Source organism: Coptis chinensis, chromosome 7 (genome assembly GCF_015680905.1).
Source record: "Coptis chinensis isolate HL-2020 chromosome 7, ASM1568090v1, whole genome shotgun sequence".
In the NCBI taxonomy this organism is placed as follows: Eukaryota; Viridiplantae; Streptophyta; class Magnoliopsida; order Ranunculales; family Ranunculaceae; genus Coptis; species Coptis chinensis.
Genome location: NC_141462.1, coordinates 53517006 through 53537476, shown reverse-complemented (window position 1 = coordinate 53537476; position 20471 = coordinate 53517006). Strand labels below are relative to the sequence as shown.

The 20471-nt window shown below is 38.9% G+C and overlaps 1 protein-coding gene across 1 annotated transcript; it reads left to right on the top strand.

Annotated features, from left to right (window-relative positions):
- The first annotated feature begins 18285 nt into the window (after window positions 1-18285).
- Window positions 18286-18813, top strand: LOC147487944 (uncharacterized). Its single transcript, XM_086574209.1, has one exon. It carries the CDS (start codon window positions 18286-18288, stop codon window positions 18811-18813), a length of 528 nt encoding a protein of 175 aa, XP_086430335.1.
- Window positions 18814-20471: the final 1658 nt, after the last annotated feature.

Genomic DNA, 20471 nt, shown 5'->3' with positions numbered 1-20471 from the left:
GTCAAGGAAATCCTCCACAATTTCAGCAAGGGCAAAATAATTTTCCCAACAATGCAAATATAGGGTATCAAAACAACCGCAACCTTATTCCCGCTAATCAAGGATATGGCTACCAAAATCAACCTGTAAACAATAACCGTGAACTTATTCCTACTGCTCCACTGGTACAATCCGCTGCCGATAAAATAGCTGAAACTTTTCTGACTTACATGAATCAACAGAATCAAATCTTAGCATCTATCCAACAGTCTCTTCAGCTGTTAGTACAGGATAAAAGTCAAAAGGGCGTGTTCCCTGGCCAAACAGTTCCAAACCCTAAGCCTACAAACACTGCCTTTAAACTCAACAATGCACCAGGATCTAGTAATCCAAGCCAGGGTGAGGTAAATGCCATTACCACTCTTTGTTCTGGCCGAACCATCGACAATAACATATGTATGCCAGACGAAGAGTCGACAGAAGCAACGGCTGACGTTCTTCCAACTCCTACCTCGCAACCAATAACGGACGAAGTTGTTCCTTCCAAATCTACACCCATGTCCCTAGGAAAAGACGCCACTGATCTTTATGCGCGATTTCGCCCAAAAGCTCCGTTCCCTGCCCGTTTGGCAAAAAACAAACGTGATGAACATTTCGATGAGATCCGTGAAACCTTCAAAAATTTGACCATAAACTTACCTTTTCTAGATGCGCTTAAGCATTTGCCCAAGCATGCCAAGTTTTTGAAGGACATGTGTACCACCAAACGACGTACGAATGTTCCTCAACAAGCGTTCCTCACTGAGTAGTTTCCCTCGATTACTACTACCAATGGGGTGGTTAAATACAAAGACCCAGGTCGACCAACTGTACCATGCACATTAGGCGACAAGTATACCGCTATCGCACTTTTAGACTTAGGTGCCAGTGTTAACCTACTTCCCTACTACTTATTTAAGCAGTTAGGTCTTCATGAGTTAAAACCTACCAATATGACTTTATAACTCGCGGATCGCTCCATCAAGTACCCAAAGGGCATAGTAGAAAACGTTATAGTCAAGGTTCAAGATTTTTACTACCCTGTTGATTTTGTCATTCTAGATACCGAAGTGGCATGTGATTCCATTCCTATCATCTTGGGACGTCCATTTCTTGCAACTGCTAACGCTCTCATAAATTGTTGGGACGGTTCGATGACGTTGTCTTTCGGGAACCTTTCTGTCGAACTCAACGTGTTCAAATTAATGAAACAATTTCCCGATCCTATAATGGAGGGTGAGATTAGCTTGGTTGATAGTCTGGCACACGATTATTTCACAAAATCTTTTCCCGAAGATGAGGTACACCAATTTCTTTCTTTTGATAATCTTGAGTTTGACGATGACTCGTACATCAAGGATGTCCACGCATTATTAGAGTCAGTACCACTATTTGATCCTACTACTGCGGTACTAACTGATCCAGAAGAACCGGACTCAATCTTTTCCATTGAAGAGACGGTCGCTCACGAATCCTTAATCCCCAATCCTCCAACTCCAGATTTAAAACCTCTACCCTCTGATTTAAAGTACGTGCATCTCGATCCCGATGGTAGTCACCCTATAATAATTTCTGCTCACTTAACTACCGATGAAAAAGCACGTTTGATTCTTGTCATTCGTGAACACCGCTCCGCTATCGGGTGGTTCTTAGATGATATCAAGGGAATAGACCCTAGCGTATGCACACATCGTATACATCTCGATGATAGTTCAAAGACATCGCGAGAACCGCAACGTCGCCTTAACCCCGCCATGAAAGAGGTGGTGAGAGAGGAAGTTTTACGTTTACTTGACGCGGGTATCATATACCCTATCTCTGATAGTGACTGGGTTAGTCCTGTCCACGTTGTTCCTAAAAAGTCCGACATTCAAGTTGTACAGAATGAAAATGGTGAATGCATTTCCACTCGCATTCCATTAAAATGGAGAATTTGCATTGACTATCGCAAACTTAATGCCAGAACACGTAAAGATCACTTCCCTCTCCCATTCATTGACCAGATGCTAGAACGTTTAGCCGGTCATGCTTACTACTGTTTTCTTGATGGCTATTCCAGCTACTTCCAAATTGTCATCGATCCCGCCGATCAAGAAAAGACAACTTTCACATGTCCCTTTGGAACCTTTGCATACAGACGAATGCCTTTTGGTCTTTGCAATGCCCCGGGCACCTTCCAACGCTGCATGCTCCACATTTTCAGTGATATGGTGGAACGTTATATGGAAGTCTTCATGGATGACTTTTCCATTTATGGAAATTCCTTTGACGAATGCCAATCCAACCTTTCTAAGGTGTTGACGCGTTATGAAGAGAAAAATCTGGTACTTAATTGGGAGAAGTGTGATTTCATGGTTACCAAATGACTTGTTCTAGGTCATATTGTTTCGAAAGACGGGATAGAGGTTGATAAAGCTAAAATTGTTAAAATTGCTTCAATACCTTTCCCTCGTATAGTTCATGATATCCGTGCCTTTTTAGGCCACGCTGGGTTTTACAGGCGATTCATTCAGGATTTTTCTAAAGTTGCTTGACCCTTAACCAATCTCTAGCTTAAGGATGTGGTATTCGACTTCAATTACAATTGCAAACAAGCTTTTGAAACTCTAAAAACTGCCCTGACTACTGCTCCTATCATTCAACCCCCTGATTGGTCTCAACCATTCGAACTGATATGTGACGCTAGCGACTGTGCTATTGGCGCCGTACTAGGGCAACGACGTGATGACAAACCCATTGTCATTTACTACGCTAGTAAAACTCTTAATGACGCTCAACGCAATTACATAACAACTGAGAAAGAGTTCCTAGCTGTTGTCTATGCTTTGGATAAGTTTCGCCCTTACCTAGTTGGATCATCCACCATCGTATATACTGACCATGCCACACTTCGGTACTTACTCGCGAAAAAGGACGCGAAACAACGATTGTTCCGCTGGATCCTTCTCTTGCAAGAATTCACCCTGGAAATCAAAGACAAGAAAGGAACCGAAAATGTCGTGGCCGACCATTTATCAAGGCTGGTTGGCAACATTGATAGTGATTCTGAAGCCATCTGTGATTTCTTCCCAGACGAATATTTGTACTCTATTTTCTTATCTCCATGGTACGCGGATATCGTTAACTACCTAGTTACTGAGGAAGTTCCTTCCTCTTGGTCATGTCCCGATCGTAAAAAGTTCTTATCCACTGTAAAATATTATTTCTGGGATGACCCCTAGCTTTTTAAGTATTGTTCCGACTAACTCATTCGTCGCTGCATTCCCGACTGGGAGCACACCGACGTATTATCCTTTTGCCATGAACAATCTTGCGGAGGTCATTTTAGTGGAAAGGAAACTGCAGCTAAGGTGTTTCAATGTGGTTTTTATTGGCCTACCCTTTTTTGAGATGCACACGAACATTGCATAGCCTGCATTCGTTGTCAGCACTTAGGTCGAATTACAACACGCAATATGATGCCTCTAAATCCTATCTTGATTGTGGAAATTTTTGATGTTTGGGGCATTGATTTTATGGGACCCTTTCCGATTTCTCAAAGTTTTCTCTACATTCTAGTCGCTGTAGACTATGTGTCCAAATGGATTGAGGCACTCGCATGTCGCTCAAATGACCATAAGACTGTTGTGAAATTTGTAAAAGAAAACATTTTCTCTCGTTTTGGTGTCCCCAAGGCTATCATCAGTGATGGGGGTACACACTTTTGTAATAAATTTTTTGGGGTTTTAATGAAGAAATATGGAGTTACTCAAAAAGTTGCTACTCCATATCACCCACAAACGAGTGGCCAAGTGGAAGTCTCTAATAGAGAGATAAAGTCCATTCTGGAGAAAACTGTCAATCCATCAAGAAAAGACTGGTCTCTCCGCTTATCGGATGCCTTGTGGGCATACCGAACAGCATTTAAGACACCTATTGGGATGTCTCCTTACCGCATTGTTTTTTGAACACCTTGTCATATGCCAGTTGAACTTGAGCATCGTGCCCTTTGGGCCATCAAAAGCCTCAATTACAATATCAACGAGGCAGGCGAGAAGCGAAAACTGCAATTAAATGAGCTTGAGGAGATTCGGAGTGATGCTTATGATCTCTCGAAATCCTACAAAGCTAATATGAAAAGAGTGCATGACAAGCACATTTTGCATAAGGATTTTAAAATTGGCCAAAAGGTTTTACTGTACAACTCTAGATTACAAATTTTTCCTGGTAAATTGAAAACACGATAGTCTGGTCCTTTCATTGTGTCAGCTGTGACACATTATGGGGCAATCTCTTTGCTTAATCCACAAGATAACAGCGAATTTCAAGTCAATGGACAACGCCTAAAACATTACCACGAATTACGCTCACCAGATGTTGAATAGACTCTTCTTCAGGATCCGGTCTACATAGACTAGATGTTTCGTTTGGTGTACTCAATCTTGTTTCTATAGAGGGTACGCCATTTTGGTAGCTGGGCCATCTTCTATTTTATGATCTCAAAAGTTCTTTGAAGTGTGTGGTTGCAAGTGCCGGAACCTTAGTCCATGGAAACTCTATTTTAACCGAAGTATAAATGTCTTTTTGCAAACACGAAAAGCGTGCTGTCGTAAAAGCGATGGGTGCCTAAAAATTTACTTCCTTCCTTCTCTTCCCTTTTCTATTCTCTGCCTCGCGAACTTCAGCTAATCATTTGGTGTAAGTCTCACTCATCACGAATAGGGAATGGTCGTAGTACTTTTGATCGTAAACGACGTGCGCGAAGAAAAGGGTGGTGTATGCATTGCCAAACACCCTTCTGTCAAGGTCTTGACTTCCTATCCGATATTAGCCAGTTTAAGGTATACTTTTGTCTGACACCAACTGCGCAGGATAATCTTGTCCTCCGCACCATTTCTCCCACGGGTTGGGAATCGTGTTGAGAATTTGACATTAAAAGACTCATACACGTCTTGAGAATCTGACATTAAAAGACTCGATTCGTCTTGAGGATCTGACGTTAAAAGACTCACCTTGTAGATATATATATATATATATTGTTGACAAATTCCCCGTGCTTTAAGTTGTACACATAGAGATTCGTGTTCAACCTCGGATGTTACATACTTGGAACACAAATGGGTAATGGATTCCACCAGACCAACCCCTAGAATTGGTTACTTTGAGTTCCCTTTGGGGCGGTTTGAGGATAGTCGTATGTAATAAGGGCAATATTATTAGACCGTAGCGCGCACGGTCCAGGATGGTACCGTCCTGCCCCTAACCCATAATACATAAAGGTAAAGCCACAGTCTGGCTGGATTGGGTTCACTCCAGAGCCGACATGACAGTTGCCTATGAATTTAGATGGTGACTCTTTTGGACATCTAGTGTTTTTCACGTAATCTCCCTTGTATATAAATAAAATATTTATTTATAAATAAAACACCCCTTCTTTCTTTTCAAAACTTTTGTGACCTTTGCGAATGACTCATATAATTGGATAGCATTTTTCGTGCCGATCATTTCGATATCTCGTTCATCCAATTCGGAGTCCAAACGAGTCGTGGGTGAGCGTTTAGATTTTTTAGGCTTAAATCGGGCTTTAGGCATGATTTGGGCTTGGGAAATTTTTTTGACCCAACCAAATCTCGGGCCCTTTAAACCCGACCACACGCGTCACTATCACATACTTCGTCTTCCCAAATTTCCGGATCTTCTCCCCTCTTGATTAAGTCTTGCACGAGACAGGCCCACGTTATATCCAGGTCTCGGGCGAGACTCCTACAACTCCGACCCCAATTCCCTTCCATCAGCAAGTCCCATTTCTCCCCCTCATCATAAATCAATAGCCAGCCTCTCCATAAGACCAGTGATGGCCGGAAACAGGAGAATTTGTGTGGAGAAATTTTTTGGAAATTTGTTCGAAAATGGGATGTTTGCTCCATTCTTTGATAATGAAATTCATTCTAGAGGATGGGAGTACTTGTTATATGCCAATGGCAGGCTTTATTCCAAGGATTTGGTGATGAAATTCTCCGACAATGGGAGCTTTAATGGCGACCATTTTTGGGTTACCGTCGAGGGTGGGTGTGCGCCACGAAGTCACACTTGTTTTGATCTCCGGGATCACGGGCATTCCTTTGGTCGACCACGTACTGACTCAGCAGTAGTCCGTGTACCCACGGACTTACGACCTAATGCTCAACACGCTAATCGAGGGAGAGTACAACATAGATGGGAAATGCACGTATCAGCGCTCGGTGCGACGGAACCAGCTGGCGGTGACTCAATGGCTGGGACTGAATGTCATTGGCACCTCGAAGCCCTCGGACATCAACAAGACCTTCCTCCACCTTCTCTGGATCCTCTAGGAGCGAAAGGGTAACTTCTGCATAGTTACCTTTCTTTTTGATATTATTACACATGCCACTCTTAGGTCAGCCCCTCTTGCCGTTCTTGTAACGCAAGTTATGATTAATTTTGTCCGCCACCCCGCTACTCCCCATACCACAATATGAGAATATGCTTCTCTTCAAGAAATGCATACTGACCCCTTGGGAACCCACAACACCAATGGCTGCTGAGCACAGTAACGTAGGCCCATCTCACCCACCCTATTTTGATGAGACTACTATGAGTAAGATGAGTCACCCTATGGATACCTTGTGTGCTATGAACAGTGGCATGAGAGACATGTACACTCGCCAGGTATCGATGAAGCATTCCTTAGGCGAGTTAAGGATGGATATGACCACTCGCCACGGGGCGCTGACAGACAACATGGGCAAATTTCAGCAGGAAATGCGAGCTTCTATGAATGCATTTCAGGACCAGATGACTACTCGCCAGAACAAGTTCCAACGAATGTTCATGGCAAACCAGCATCAGTATCAGGCTCAGGTGTTGGATACTCTGGGTGATATCCAGGAGCAGTTAGCCTCCACAGGAGCTCGTCTTACACGACGTCGCAGGACTCCTGGTTCTTCTTCTGTAGCCCATGAGGATTCTCCTGCAGCCCCCGAGGATTCTCAGTAGATAGTTTATGTCACACCCCAAATTTCGACAGAATTCGGAAAAACAATATTTGTTCCCGACTCTTCGATCTTTGAGGTGTGACGCACTCTCAACTTCCAAAAACCCATAAACAATTTAAATATGCGGATAATTAAAAACCAATAAAAATTTTAACTTAAACAAAAGTCCTCTTCATTACAAAAATTTACAAATAAGATTAGGTTACAAATCTTTTTTCAATAACTCTTTATTTAAATTTACAAATGAAAATACAAATAACCTTGTCTCAACTGAAAATATATATCACCTCAAGGGAAAACAAAACATATCCTGAAATGCAACGCTAACGCAAACCACAAACAGCAACCAACCTTCTTCAACACTATACCTGTCAAGACTTATCAACTATGTTCATTTAATGAACACACCCGATAAGCAAACATGCAAATCAGGTCAGCATTATAAAAATGCTGGTGTGAGTAGCTCTAAAATGCAACATATACTTATACATATACATACACAATCCGTAAGGCAGTTAGTTCCTCCACCGAGGCGCCTTAACTTCCAGCAACTAGTACGACATTCTTAAGTACCATAATTAAGGCAAATAGTTCCTCCACTGAGACGCCTTAGCTTTCCGACAATAATGTGGAGGCGCCTTAGGTTCTAACTAAACTAATAACCAACTAAGCATATTCTATACTTACCGCATTTCATGCTCAATTACAGAGTGGGTCGTCTCTGCACAAGTAATTAGTTTGACCCACCCTTATGCAAAACCATATACAATCATCTGTCTAAAGATATATCATTAACCAACATATTATCATAATTATATTATTTAAGGCTTTCTTTGCGTGTCCCTAAAATCACGTCGTATCTATGTCTTACCTAGTTTCTCTGGCTATCACAATCGCTTCCTAACGCCGAACATGTACATCCACATGCCTCCCCTTACATAATGAACCACTCCGTGCATAACTACCCTGAGCGGGATGCCGCACACCAGGTAACCCTCACACGAAAGCCATTATGTAAGTACTGCCACTATTCGGCATAAAATATCGCGCGTCTCGTTCTAATTTTGCGAACGGAATAATCAAGCCACTATTCGGCTACGCCAGAAGGGCCATTCAGATTCACTGAAACGCCAGAAGGGCCAATCAAATTACTTACGCCCATAGAGTCATTCAGATTCACTGAAACGCCAAAAGGGCCAATCATATCACATACGCCCATCACTAGGGCCAAATCTCATGAGTTGTGGTAGCTAGGTTCTAGGATTTTCGTTACGTAATTTATTCAAGTGTCATACTTTCATGACTCATAATAATTTCACTATATCACGTGCATGCCAATTCATTATTGCACTAAGCCACACTATTTAGAAATATCTCAATACATCTCATAACACCTTTCATTCTTTCACGTGTCAATATATTATTGCACTAAGCCACAATCCCGTGGGAAAATATTCACCAATACTATACTACCTCATAGTAGCATCTCACATATATAATAATGGAGCGTTTATATAAATTCTCAAAGATATTGTATTTAATCGATATCCTAATATATGATATCATTTAACAGAACAACAATTTCAGCATACCCCATAACGTCACGATAGCTCTAAACGTATCGCATAACATTTTTATAGCGTTTCAGGAATATTATATCTCCTAAAATTTCACTCTTGTCACGTGTCAAAAATACAAACTATCAACGTCACATCTATCTTAGACCATGACAACCAAGGTTATACAGGCTTCCATAGCATTCTATCATTTGATTTGTCCATACAATTTACAACATAAAATGTAGCACAATTAAACAGTCCACAGTCCACAATCAAAGCCCAAAACCAAAACCCAAAAGTCTACCCATTTAAAGATCCAATTTGGATCTATATTAAGTCCTATGGACTAGCCCCAAACAATATTAGAAACTGGCCCCAAACAATATTAAGTGATTCGGCCCAACGAAAAAATAAAATAGAACGGCCCAAAATAACTAATGTGGTTTGGCCCAAACAAACTAACCAAATTGGCCCAAGGAAACTAATCTAATCTGGCCCAAAACAAAAGGTTAATTTCAGCCCAAAACTAACAAAATAGAACTGGCCCAAAGGAAAACCAACTAAGGCCCAACTAATCACAACTAAAACCGGGCCCAAATAAACAAAATAGAACTGGCCCAACCAACTTAAACTTGCTAAGGCCCAAGGCCCAACCAAATTAGAACTGAACCAGGTTCGTCTTCCTCCCTCACCAACTCTCCTCCACCACGTTCCAGCCCCGATTTCCGACCACCAATTCTCCTACTCCTCCCCATTCATCCCAGCGGTTTTGGTCAGGGTGAAAAACCCAACACTTTGATACCCTCAAAGCTCAAAACCCTCGCTGATCCAAAACTCAATCTCTCCGCCATTAACGCCTGTTGAACCTTCCTCCTTCACAGCACTCTCAGCTACTCCAACACACTCACTACAACAAACCCTCAGTCAACCAAAACCAATACAACCTACAACAACAAACACAACACTCCACCAACCAAAACAAATCAAATCACCTGCACCTAAAACAATAAACCTAACAATTTTTTTGTTGTTGTTATGATGGTTCGCGGCGTCATAACAGCCACTTTAGAGAGCCAGCAGTTCTAAAATTTGGAGTTTCAATAATCCATCACTCCATACGGCACCAGGGAACCATTTGTAACTATTCGACCCAGGATGCAGAATAAACTAGACAAATACTGAGCTGAAAAAATATTGAACAGTAAAGCTTTTTCTTATACACGCGAACTAGAAAAAAATGTAACTACTCACCTTTATTAACAGCTCAACGAATCCCTCCTAGTCCGAATCGTCGCGCTCCAACGCTCTAGTAATCCAGCTTCTATCTCTGCCTCCATTTTTATTATATTTTATTATCTAAGAACCCTATTCTCCAGTACAATATGAATATATACTTGGGTTTGAAATCCAAGCCCAACACAGACTCGGGCCCATAAATCAGGCCCACATATCCCAAATCCAATCCAACCAATTTTAAATAAATAATTAAATTAAATAATAAATAAATAGATAAATACATATTTTAAATATGGGCGTTACAGTTTATGTTCACCGTTCTTGTATTTCTTTATGTCGGATATTTTATTTACGTGTTTGCATTTTATTTTCGAATCTTAGGATGTCTGTTAATTCTTACATTCTCCAAATTTTCTACCTTATCGAATAGTATATTAGTTATCTCCAATATTATATTATATAGGTAGAAACATATATAATAATATTAGTAATAAAAATATATATAGATATATAAAAATATATACATATATTTTTAACGTCACAATTAACGGCAAAATTTTACCGTAAACCAACATTTTGAAAAACGGTCAGAAAACGGTCATGAAATCGCATCATAAAAATGGTCAGAAAACGGTCATGAAATCGCATCTAAAAATGGTCAGAAAACGGCTCAATTTTCTTCTATAAATAAGTTCAACACTTCCTTCACATTTCACTCCTTTCACTCTCTCCCCTCTCCACTTTTTATTCTAAAAATCGTTTTTAGATCATTCCAAGTTTCAAGATTCATGGATGCACTAGAAAAGTTTGAGCAGCAGCAGATTGAATATGCTACTCAAGTCTTCATGCTCGGTTGTTTTATTATAGTAATGTTGTTAATGTGGCATATAATTCTATCTAATATTTAGGTTTGTATTTTAGTTCACGTATCCTTATGATGTGTTTCCAATCCTCTGTATGTTCTTACATCTTATTGTAATAATATATTTACATCTTCCTTTGCCTTCTACTTACGCTATTTCAAAAAAAAAAAAAAAAAAAGGGCACTCCTTGTAGTCACATGCCCCATTTTTCTCATCCACACTTTGCGCCATATTTTAGAAAATACACGTGGTCTAACTACCCTGTGACACCACAATCCGTATTTTCTACATCTTCGGATTGGTGCCTATTTATAACAAGGATAGACACCCTAAATACCAACTTCCCTTTTTCTACTAAATATTTTCGTTACCCATCCATCTTTAATGGCCCTCACTCGAATTTTCGTGCCCAAGCAAAATTTTATGGAAAATTTCCAAAACGGTATTTTTCATCCATTTTTTGACACATAAATTTTTCGTCGAGGATGGTACCCTCTTTTACATCATAAACAGGCATTTTTTTTTTCCAGAGAATTGGTCCTGTTGTTTTATAAACACGGTTATTTCCAAAACGGGCAATTCTTTGTCCGTGCAAACGGATGCGAGAGTGAATTGACTATGGAAATTATCTCCGAGGTACTTCAAATTCCCATGACAAACCAAGGGATACATCTTCAGGATTCACCATTCGACAATATCAGACATCTGATGTTTGCAACTATCCTTCATGGTGAATACAACCGGAAAAACCGTGTTGTTTATCGGCGATCCTTGCAAAAGAACCAATTATCTGTGAGCCAATGGCTGGCTCATAATGTGCTCGGCATGTCTAAGACTTCCGAAATAACAAAGCCCCTCCTCCATCTACTATGGGTCTTGCAGACTAACTGCAATGATTTTTGCATTATTAAATTTATCTGGAACACTATCGCACGTGCCAGGAAAAAGGCAGCTCCTTTGCCTATTGTGACACTTATCATGATACGTTAGGGTTTTTCTAGTAGTTCTCCTAATACACCTCTCAGAACAGCTAACATTCTTACCATTCACTCAGTTTGCAGGAACGGTTTCTGGAATCCCGACGTTGCAAAAAACCATGTCAGTACAGAAACCGAAGAAGCTTGTTCCGCTGATAACATCTTCACTGAAAATGCATTAAGCAATGTATTTAATCCTATGGAAGGCCTTTGTTTAATTCAACAAGGATTGATGACATTATACAAACATCAAAACATTATCATCACCAGTCTCCTTGAATTTCACGACCTACAGACAATACAGGAAGAGGAACAAGCACAATTCTTGCACAGTCACAACCTGTTCTCGGCAAATCACACTCTCATAATGGAGAACCACGCCGAGATTTACCAAACACAGAGTGAAATTATGCAACGAGCTGTTGCCAGAATTGACGGCATCGAAGATCTTATAAATGGATCCCTTTCACAAAAGGATCCTCGCCATTACTTGGGCCCATGACACAATTTACATTTTGCAATTTTATGTTCTTTGTCATTTTTTTTTTAGTTTTTTAAATATAGTGCAATTTCCCTATGGTAATTTGTTTTTTTTTCTTAATTATTCTCATCATATTCTAATATTTGTTTATCTTTGTCTAACAGGTAGCATCTTTCTTCACACATCTTCTACAATGGAAGCTCCAAAGATGATTCCAGAACAATCTTTCCATTCGTTGCTGAATTCTCTTGCATATGGACATCTTTTCAAAGACTACATCATTCGAGTCGGTTGGAACTCTCTTATTCTACACCCGGAGCAGACATACTCCCCAAGTTTGGCAACTTATTTTTACAATCCGTATTGGTAACACCCGACACTCTTTTTACGAGCCAACAGTTGCTATGGCTCTAGACCTTCCTCCCTTTCAGCCAGACATCCCCATCCAATACATGGTAGAAAACAACTTTAACGACTATTCTTGGGAAAAATTTGCCACCCATTATGGCGATGGCTTTGCCCAGGTCAGGGAACGTGTCATAGCTGGCTGATGGCCAGACTTTACTATTCCACTTGCCAGTATGACCATGAATGTTGGAACTGCCATGTTATTTATTCTTCTGAACATCATGGGGGATTAGCATTTTTCCACTGCATCAAAGTCAGCTTGTAAGACGTTCCATGCACTAGCCTAGCAACATACCGCCTTCGACATCACAGACCTAGTTATTAAGAACCTAAAGAAGGATCGGTCTTTTCGGCAACACTATATCACCTTGCCAGTCACAGCATGCAAGATAGTGAGGACGTACTTCCCACAGTTTATGACCACCTTTCAGGACTGGGTAAAGGTCGACTCTATGTGTCCAACCAACAAGATCATTCGTTCCTTGCGATTTCGGACATGGCGACACCCTGCAAGGTATCTAAAGAAAGTGCGTTCCTTCCCTAATGATGATAAAATGATAGCTCATCTGGACACTACAAAGAAGAGGAAGTGGAGCGAAGTCTGGAAAGCTATGATAGATTGGTGTGATGCAAAGGAATGACATTTCTACAGGGACGAGGCAAAGATGGACTATCCCCAAGTTCAAGGTTGGGGCAATGTGAGTTGATGCATGTACATATTTGTTTTATGTTTTGATGTGAGATAAATAAATAACCTAACAGTGTGCCAATCTAACAGTGAACTTTCACTTTTATCATGTATAATATATAGTGTGTTACAATAAATTTCTGTGGAAGATGTCAGCTATATTTTTGCTCAAAGCCTCTCAGGTATACTCTTTCTTCCTCTTAACACTTTGAGGACACAGTGTCCGACTGTTTGGGGGTGGTGTGAACTTTTTGCAAAAAATTAAGCATGCATAGTTGTATATAGTTTATTTTATGTCTAAATTAACGTATTTAGTGACAAATTCTCGTTTCCTTTTCTGTGATGAAAGGTATTTAGAAATCTCACCCTAGCATCAGAATTAGGACTTGTTCTTAGAAACTTAATTTACTATGTATGCAATAGTTTTTACATCTTTTCATGAGCATTCATGCACTTACTATCATTAAATGTACACAGCAGTAAGTTTCTGGGACCCACGGTTAGACAATGATAAGAGTGAAATGAATAGTTTACCTACGAAATGAACGATGAATTCACAACGTAAGTAAACTAAACTATCTTTTGTTGCTTGTTTATCAAAGTTTTCTTCTTCTACTCTCAATCCTATGAGATATAGTGGAGTAGAGTGATTCGTTCCACTCTTAGTCCTTCCGTATGCTTGTTTTCTAGTCTCAATACTCTACTTAAAGTCAATGAGAGCTTTACGAAAAGGGGACTAGACTACGATGCAACTACCCACGAAATACAACTAGTCGGTTATCAGAATATTAAAGGGAATGCTACGTTGATTCGATGTTAAGGAGTTAGGGGATTGATTCCACCTTAACTCAACTTAATCCACTAGCGACGAAGTCGTCAGTAATCCGAATTGAATCTGCTACTTGAGAACAATCGGTTCTTCCTAATCCCTAATTACACATGGCATTTCTACCAATTTATAACTAGCATGTGAACAATTAAACCCATTCTCATGGTGAACTAATTATTTTCGGGCGTGGAATAGAAATTACGGCGACTTCTACGATAAACGGAATCAAGCTTTCATCAAGGCTTCTCAACCCCCTCTAATGGAGGTTTAGCCTTGAATCATTCATAATCATTTCCATTTAGATTAAAACTAAACATAATATAAAGCATTAAAATTTACTTAATTAAACAATAATGAAATCTAAATTAATGACTAAAATGAAATAAGAACAAGAATTGAAATTAGATCTAGAAATGGAAATGACAAAAATCGAAATTGATAAAGAATACTACTTTATTGATCTAATCAAATTGAAGAGCAAGATTCCAAGGTTTAATCTAATCTGAGGATTTGAAACTAATTAAATAAAACAATTAAATCTAGATCTAGAAGCGATTCTAATGGCTACTTTCTATTCTAAGCTATCTACCTAACCTAACTGCCATTAACAAAGAGCTAAGCTTTTGTTTTATACATTCAGATCAAAAATCGTGCATGGGCTTGGAGCCATGTTTTGGGCGGGAGAATCGGGCCCAAACCCAATTCTTTTCAAATTCAAAAGGCCTCTTCAGCTGCAGTTGGCTTCCACAGACTTTTCGTCTACTTCTGCTCCTCTGATTGGGTCAAGTCTTGGACCATTGCAAAGCTCTTCCGAGAGCGGTCGTTTTGACATAAGGTAGGCCTCAATCCGGAGGTCCGAGTCCAAAGATATGGCATTCGGAAGTTCTGGCGACTTTTGCTCCTTTATCTCGCTAAAGTGGCACATTTACGCACATAATGGACTTTGAAGCCTGAAATGCATAAAAACACGTAATCAGTATTAACTCTTACTTATTATTCACATAATTGGTCTAACAGTATGATTATTAAGGGGTTAAAACTACAGTTTTGGGCTCTTATCAGACAACTTAGTTTTCATATCCTGTAAGAATCTAACCAAAAAGCCTAAAAATGTGATATGTGAGTTAATGACATAGAGGAGTAGTTTTTCTGAATAGAGAAGTTCACACGTCTACTTACTTGATCACTACCCAAATCCTAGGCGAGAATTTAGTCCTTTTGTGGATCGATATAGCCAAAAATTCACACCTGTAAAAAATATTACCACTAGTCGCCCCACTGAACCTTTCATTAACTGTTTCTATTTCACCAAAAATTCATTACCTATCTATTAACCATAAATAAATAAGCCTACCTAGATGATGAGTATGAGAAATAGGATGAAGTGCAGAAAAATGAAGAGAAAAACCTTGTCACAAATCAAAATCAGTTACCTATTTCAGAAGAAAAGAAAAAGAAAAATAGAAATATATTTCCAAAAATCAAAAGAAATATCAAAGTTAGAATTCCCCCCAAAAATCAAATCAAAAGGGAATACAAGAGCTTGAAAAATCCAAGTATGGAAACCCATGTTAGAAGCAGGAAAGAAAATAAGGATTTCTCTAGTATAGATATCTTGAAGACCTTATTCTCTCATACTTATCAATTTTTTGAATTTTCTATTCCATTTTCTTCTACACTACCTCCTAAGCCCCATAACACCTAATAAAGACCTCTAGCTCAATTAGGAGTAAGATAGTGTGATAATAAGTAGTAGTTGTGACTTCTCGACCTCGGCTCCTCTAATTGTCATTGAGTATGTGAGGAAACTTGTGCCCACTGCCCACTGGAGATAGCAAACTTGAGTGGAAAAATAAGAGAGAAATTGTGTTTCAACACATACCTGTGAGAACCTATTTAAGGACGCTATCCGAAGGATCCAGAAACGGCCCTGCTCGTACATTTCATTATAAGATCACTGCATGCATGCTCATACGTAGATGTTTTGATTATTGTATATATACTAACTTGAATTTCGAAAGAATTAAATCCTTGTTTCCCCCGTTAGTGAGATGTCTAGATACCTGAGATTATTTCAGGAAACAAGCCTTTGTTACTGAGTCGTTGTAGTATAAACGAAGTTTGTGAGTATCTTCTCTGGAAAACTCTCACGAGGCTATAACTCGTTCACTAGGGAACTCCTAGTGGTTCAAGGCCTTGTTGCATACGGTCAATGAAACCGCACTCTGCGAAATGAGATTTAGCTTAGGACAACACATTTTTGACCACTTATCATTTTAATATCTCTTATTTGCTTGAGGACAAGCAAAGTGCTATTTGGGGGTGGTGTGATAAGCACCCAAAACTGTAATCCCGAGAGACATAGCATTTTGGTCGATTATGTGTTTAATAATCATGTAATAATTATATTTTCGTACTTTTGCAGGTTTCCGCAGTTAACATGAATATAATGATAAAACATGCATCGGCACGGGAATCTTTGGAATATTTGAAGTTTTCCACTCAACCCCGTGAAGCCCAACAAAAGACCGACTAGAGCGAAGTTTCCAAAAGAACAAAACCAATGCAGAACAGGTCCACATATAAAGAAGCAGCAAACTTCTGAAGCTCACATCTGATAAATCTAGATGCCGACGTTGGCTAGTGAACTGCCAAAGCGACCAGGGCGACGAACCCTATGCAAAGATAGAAAATTGTAAAAACGCCAAAATCAGCGCCGCCACTAGACACACTAAGTGAACCCACTCTGTGGGCCCAAAGGCATGACGAGTCAGCATAGGCATGTGGCAAGTAATGGTCACAAATTTGTGCCACCTTGCAATGGGAAATACACTTACCAATTCAATGTTTGAATTGAATTGGGCTAAAAGACAAAACTAAAACATAAAAGGACAAAACAAATGATAATAAAACAAAACTTTATAAAAACGAAGTTTTGATCTTAACAAACTAAATTGAGCTAAAAAACAAAACCTGATTAAATGTTGGGATTTCACGTGAAGGGTCCCCAGCCTATATATATGTGAGGGGGGTCTTCATTATTCGGCCTTCAGCATTTTCATGCTTTAGCCTCCACTTAGCAATCAGTTAGTTTTTCATTTCAGCACTTAAATTCTGTCCCTTTTATTTCAGCATCTTAATACTGTAAGTCATTTTCTTCTTAATGAAAGTCATTTCTTTTCCAGTTTAATTTCTGTCCAACATTTATTTATTTAATGTATACAACAAGTTTAATTATTCTTCCAATGACCATGAGCTAACCCCCCGCCCCCTCAGGGGGAGGGTTATGCTGCTCGTGTGAAAATCCGGATTGACTCCTTAATATTCTAGAATCACTACTTAGGAATTAGGTGTAGATTAGACATCCGGTCCCAAAATGACTGAGACTGTACAAAGTTGGAGTGCTGATGCTCCAGAACAGTCTCGCGCGCGACTCTTTTGTGTCCAACAACTCTCCAATTTGTCCAACTGATGTAGAATCGAACCAGGAGCTGAAATGATATTCCAGAGATGAAATATTAGTTCAACTTTTTATGCTAGTGTGATGCGACTCAGAGATGTTCGCGTTTCGCTAAGGATCAATACTCGACGTCGTCTCGGGTTTGTCTATGAACTCGAGACGAATTAAAGCTGTAGTGATGTGGTAATATAAACTGTTAAAAAATGATTCTTGCATGAGCATGATTAACCCTCTTCCTATTTCTCTATCTTTGTTTATTTACATCGAAATCACCGTTAGTAATTTACATTATTTACATTTTCGTTAAATTAATTAAACCAACTAAAAAACCTAAAATCCTACTCACTAAAAGTTGCAATTCCAGTTGTGAACCTTGCCGAACCCTAAGATTTGGACGATCCCTTACTCAACCTATCCTACCAAACCCACGTGAGTAAGGTAACTTGACTAAACGAACGACTATACGGACTTTGGACTTTGGTCTTCGGACTTCGGACTGTGGACTGTGGACTTAAGAATAAATCCCAATAACGTACAATTTAACGTTTTATCACCTTACAGCACATAAAAGAGCAAGATGTGATAAATTTTCTTTTCGAAAGAGTAATATGTCGATACGGGTTGCCATATGCCATTATATCAGATAACGGGCCCCAGTTTGAGGGAGGAAAAGTAAAAGCTTTCTTGGAATCATACAACGTAAAGCATTTCACATCTACGCCATATTATGCTCAAGGTAACGGGCAAGCAGAGGCAACAAATAAAACCATTATGGATAATATCAAGAAAAAGCTGGAAGACAAGAAAGGTCTCTGGGTGGATGAATTAAACATCGTTCTATGGGCTTATAGAATGATACCTCGAACTGCCATGAGTGAATCTCTTTTTACATTTGCTTATGGCATGGAAGCAGTAACTCCATCAGAAATGGTGATATCGACATCCAGAACCAAAGTTTTAATGAATGGCCAAAATAATGAAGTAATGGCAGCAGAAGTCCTAAATCTCGAGGAAACAAGAGATCAAGCAAGATTAAGGCTCGACACATACCATCGGCAGCTCAGAAAAGCTTTCAACAGGAAAGTGAGAGAAAGACATTTTCAAGAAGGTGATTTGGTCTTGAAAATGGTTACTCAAGCAACTAAAGAGAAAGGGGCTGGCAAACTAGCATCAAGCTGGGATGGGCTTTATATCATTCACAAAGTAGGAATCAATGGAGCTTACTATTTAAAAATGGCTGAAGGTGTAATATTACCAAAGCTTCAAAATATAAGCAATTTGAAAGCATTTTATCAATAAAGAATATTTCTAAGTATCATGATGTATTTTTTAAAGTTATGCATTCAATAAAGAGATGAATAAGTTCAAAAGCAAATCTATACAAATATCGTAGATCCTCGTATCTCTAGAATTATTTGTTGATAACAAGTCAAACAAAAACCCTAGTGATCTGTAGATCCTTATATCGATACCAGGTCAAACAAAAATCCTGGTGATCTGTAGATCCTCATCTCGATACCAGGTCAAAAAATCCAGTTCTTGGCAGCAATGTCGAGTTCGGGTAAAGAAATCCAGTTCTTAGAATTGTTGAGTTCGGGTAAAAAAATCCAGTTCTTGGTAGAATTGTCGAGTTCAGGTAAAAAAATCCAATTTTTGGCAGCAATGTCAAGTTCGGGTAAAAAAATCCAGTTCTTGACAACAATGTCGAGTTCGTGTAAAAAAATCCTGGTATTGACAGAAATGTCGATATAAGGTCAAGATCGTGATGAAAATCCTAGTATTGGCAGAAATGTCGATATCAGGTCAAGATCGTGATGAAAATCTTAGTATATGGGGTATTGAATGCTCAATACCAGGTCAAAGAAAAATGAGGCAGACGCCTAAGGTATGTAACAACAAGTAATATTTGCTTTCTTATTTTTCGATTCCAAATATGTTAGGGGAATAGTATCGAATTTCAAATTTGATGTTTTAAAATAATTGCAAATGCCATTTGATAGAGTTGCACTGAAATTTTTTGTGTTTAAGCAAAAGTAGTGCGATAATAATTCATTAAAAATGGACAACATAAGCAAAACACGACTGTTACACATCGAATGTAAAACTGAATAATATAAAGAAAATATTAATCTTCATCTTCATCGTCATCCTCGTCATCACCATCATCCTCGTCATCACCATCATCACCATCATCCTCCTCATCACCATCAGTCAAAGACCAATCATTACCTTTTTCATAACAATATTGGTCTCGAAGCTATTCATCTTTATATTCTTCTTCTTCTTTGTCTTCTTCTATTTTCTTTTTTCTTTTTTCTTTTTTCTTTTTCTTCTTCTTCTTGTTTTTCTTCATCATCTGAATACTTGGTGGGAGGACAGTCTGACCAATGAGGCCAATCTGGGAGAACCATGAAAACAGCAAGAATAGTAAGGAAGGTTGAAACTAGAGACATTTTTTTTGTTTAGGTTTGGTGTTTTCAGTAAGAGGATTACAAAAGATGGTTTAGAATCATTCAGATGAAGGTCTTTTTATAGTAATAAATAATTATAAAAACGAGGAAATTTAATGGTGTTTAGCAAGAAAACGAGAAAATTTAATAGTGTTTAGGAAGAAAATGAGGAAAGTTAATAGTGATTAGCAAGAAAACGAGGAAATTTAATGGTGTTTAGCAAGAAAACGAGGAAAGTTAATGGTGATTACCAAGAAAACGAGGAAAATTAATGAAAAAATTAATGGTGCGTGGTTTTGAGCCAGATGGTTGAATTTATTTATTGTTGGTAATATGAGTTTTTATATTGAGTAAATGTTACAAGTTCATTATCAAATTTGTCTTCAAGAGCAAGCTTATGAGTTCGAGTCTTGGTATCGATACCAACTCAAAAAAAAATAAATAAAAAAATAAAAAAATCCTGGAGATCTGTAGATCCTCATCTCGATACCAGGTTAAAATTTATGG

Coding starts and splice junctions, on each gene's coding strand:
- LOC147487944 (XM_086574209.1), top strand. CDS start 18,286: ATGGATAATATCAAGAAAAAGCTGGAAGACAAGAAAGGTCTCTGGGTG.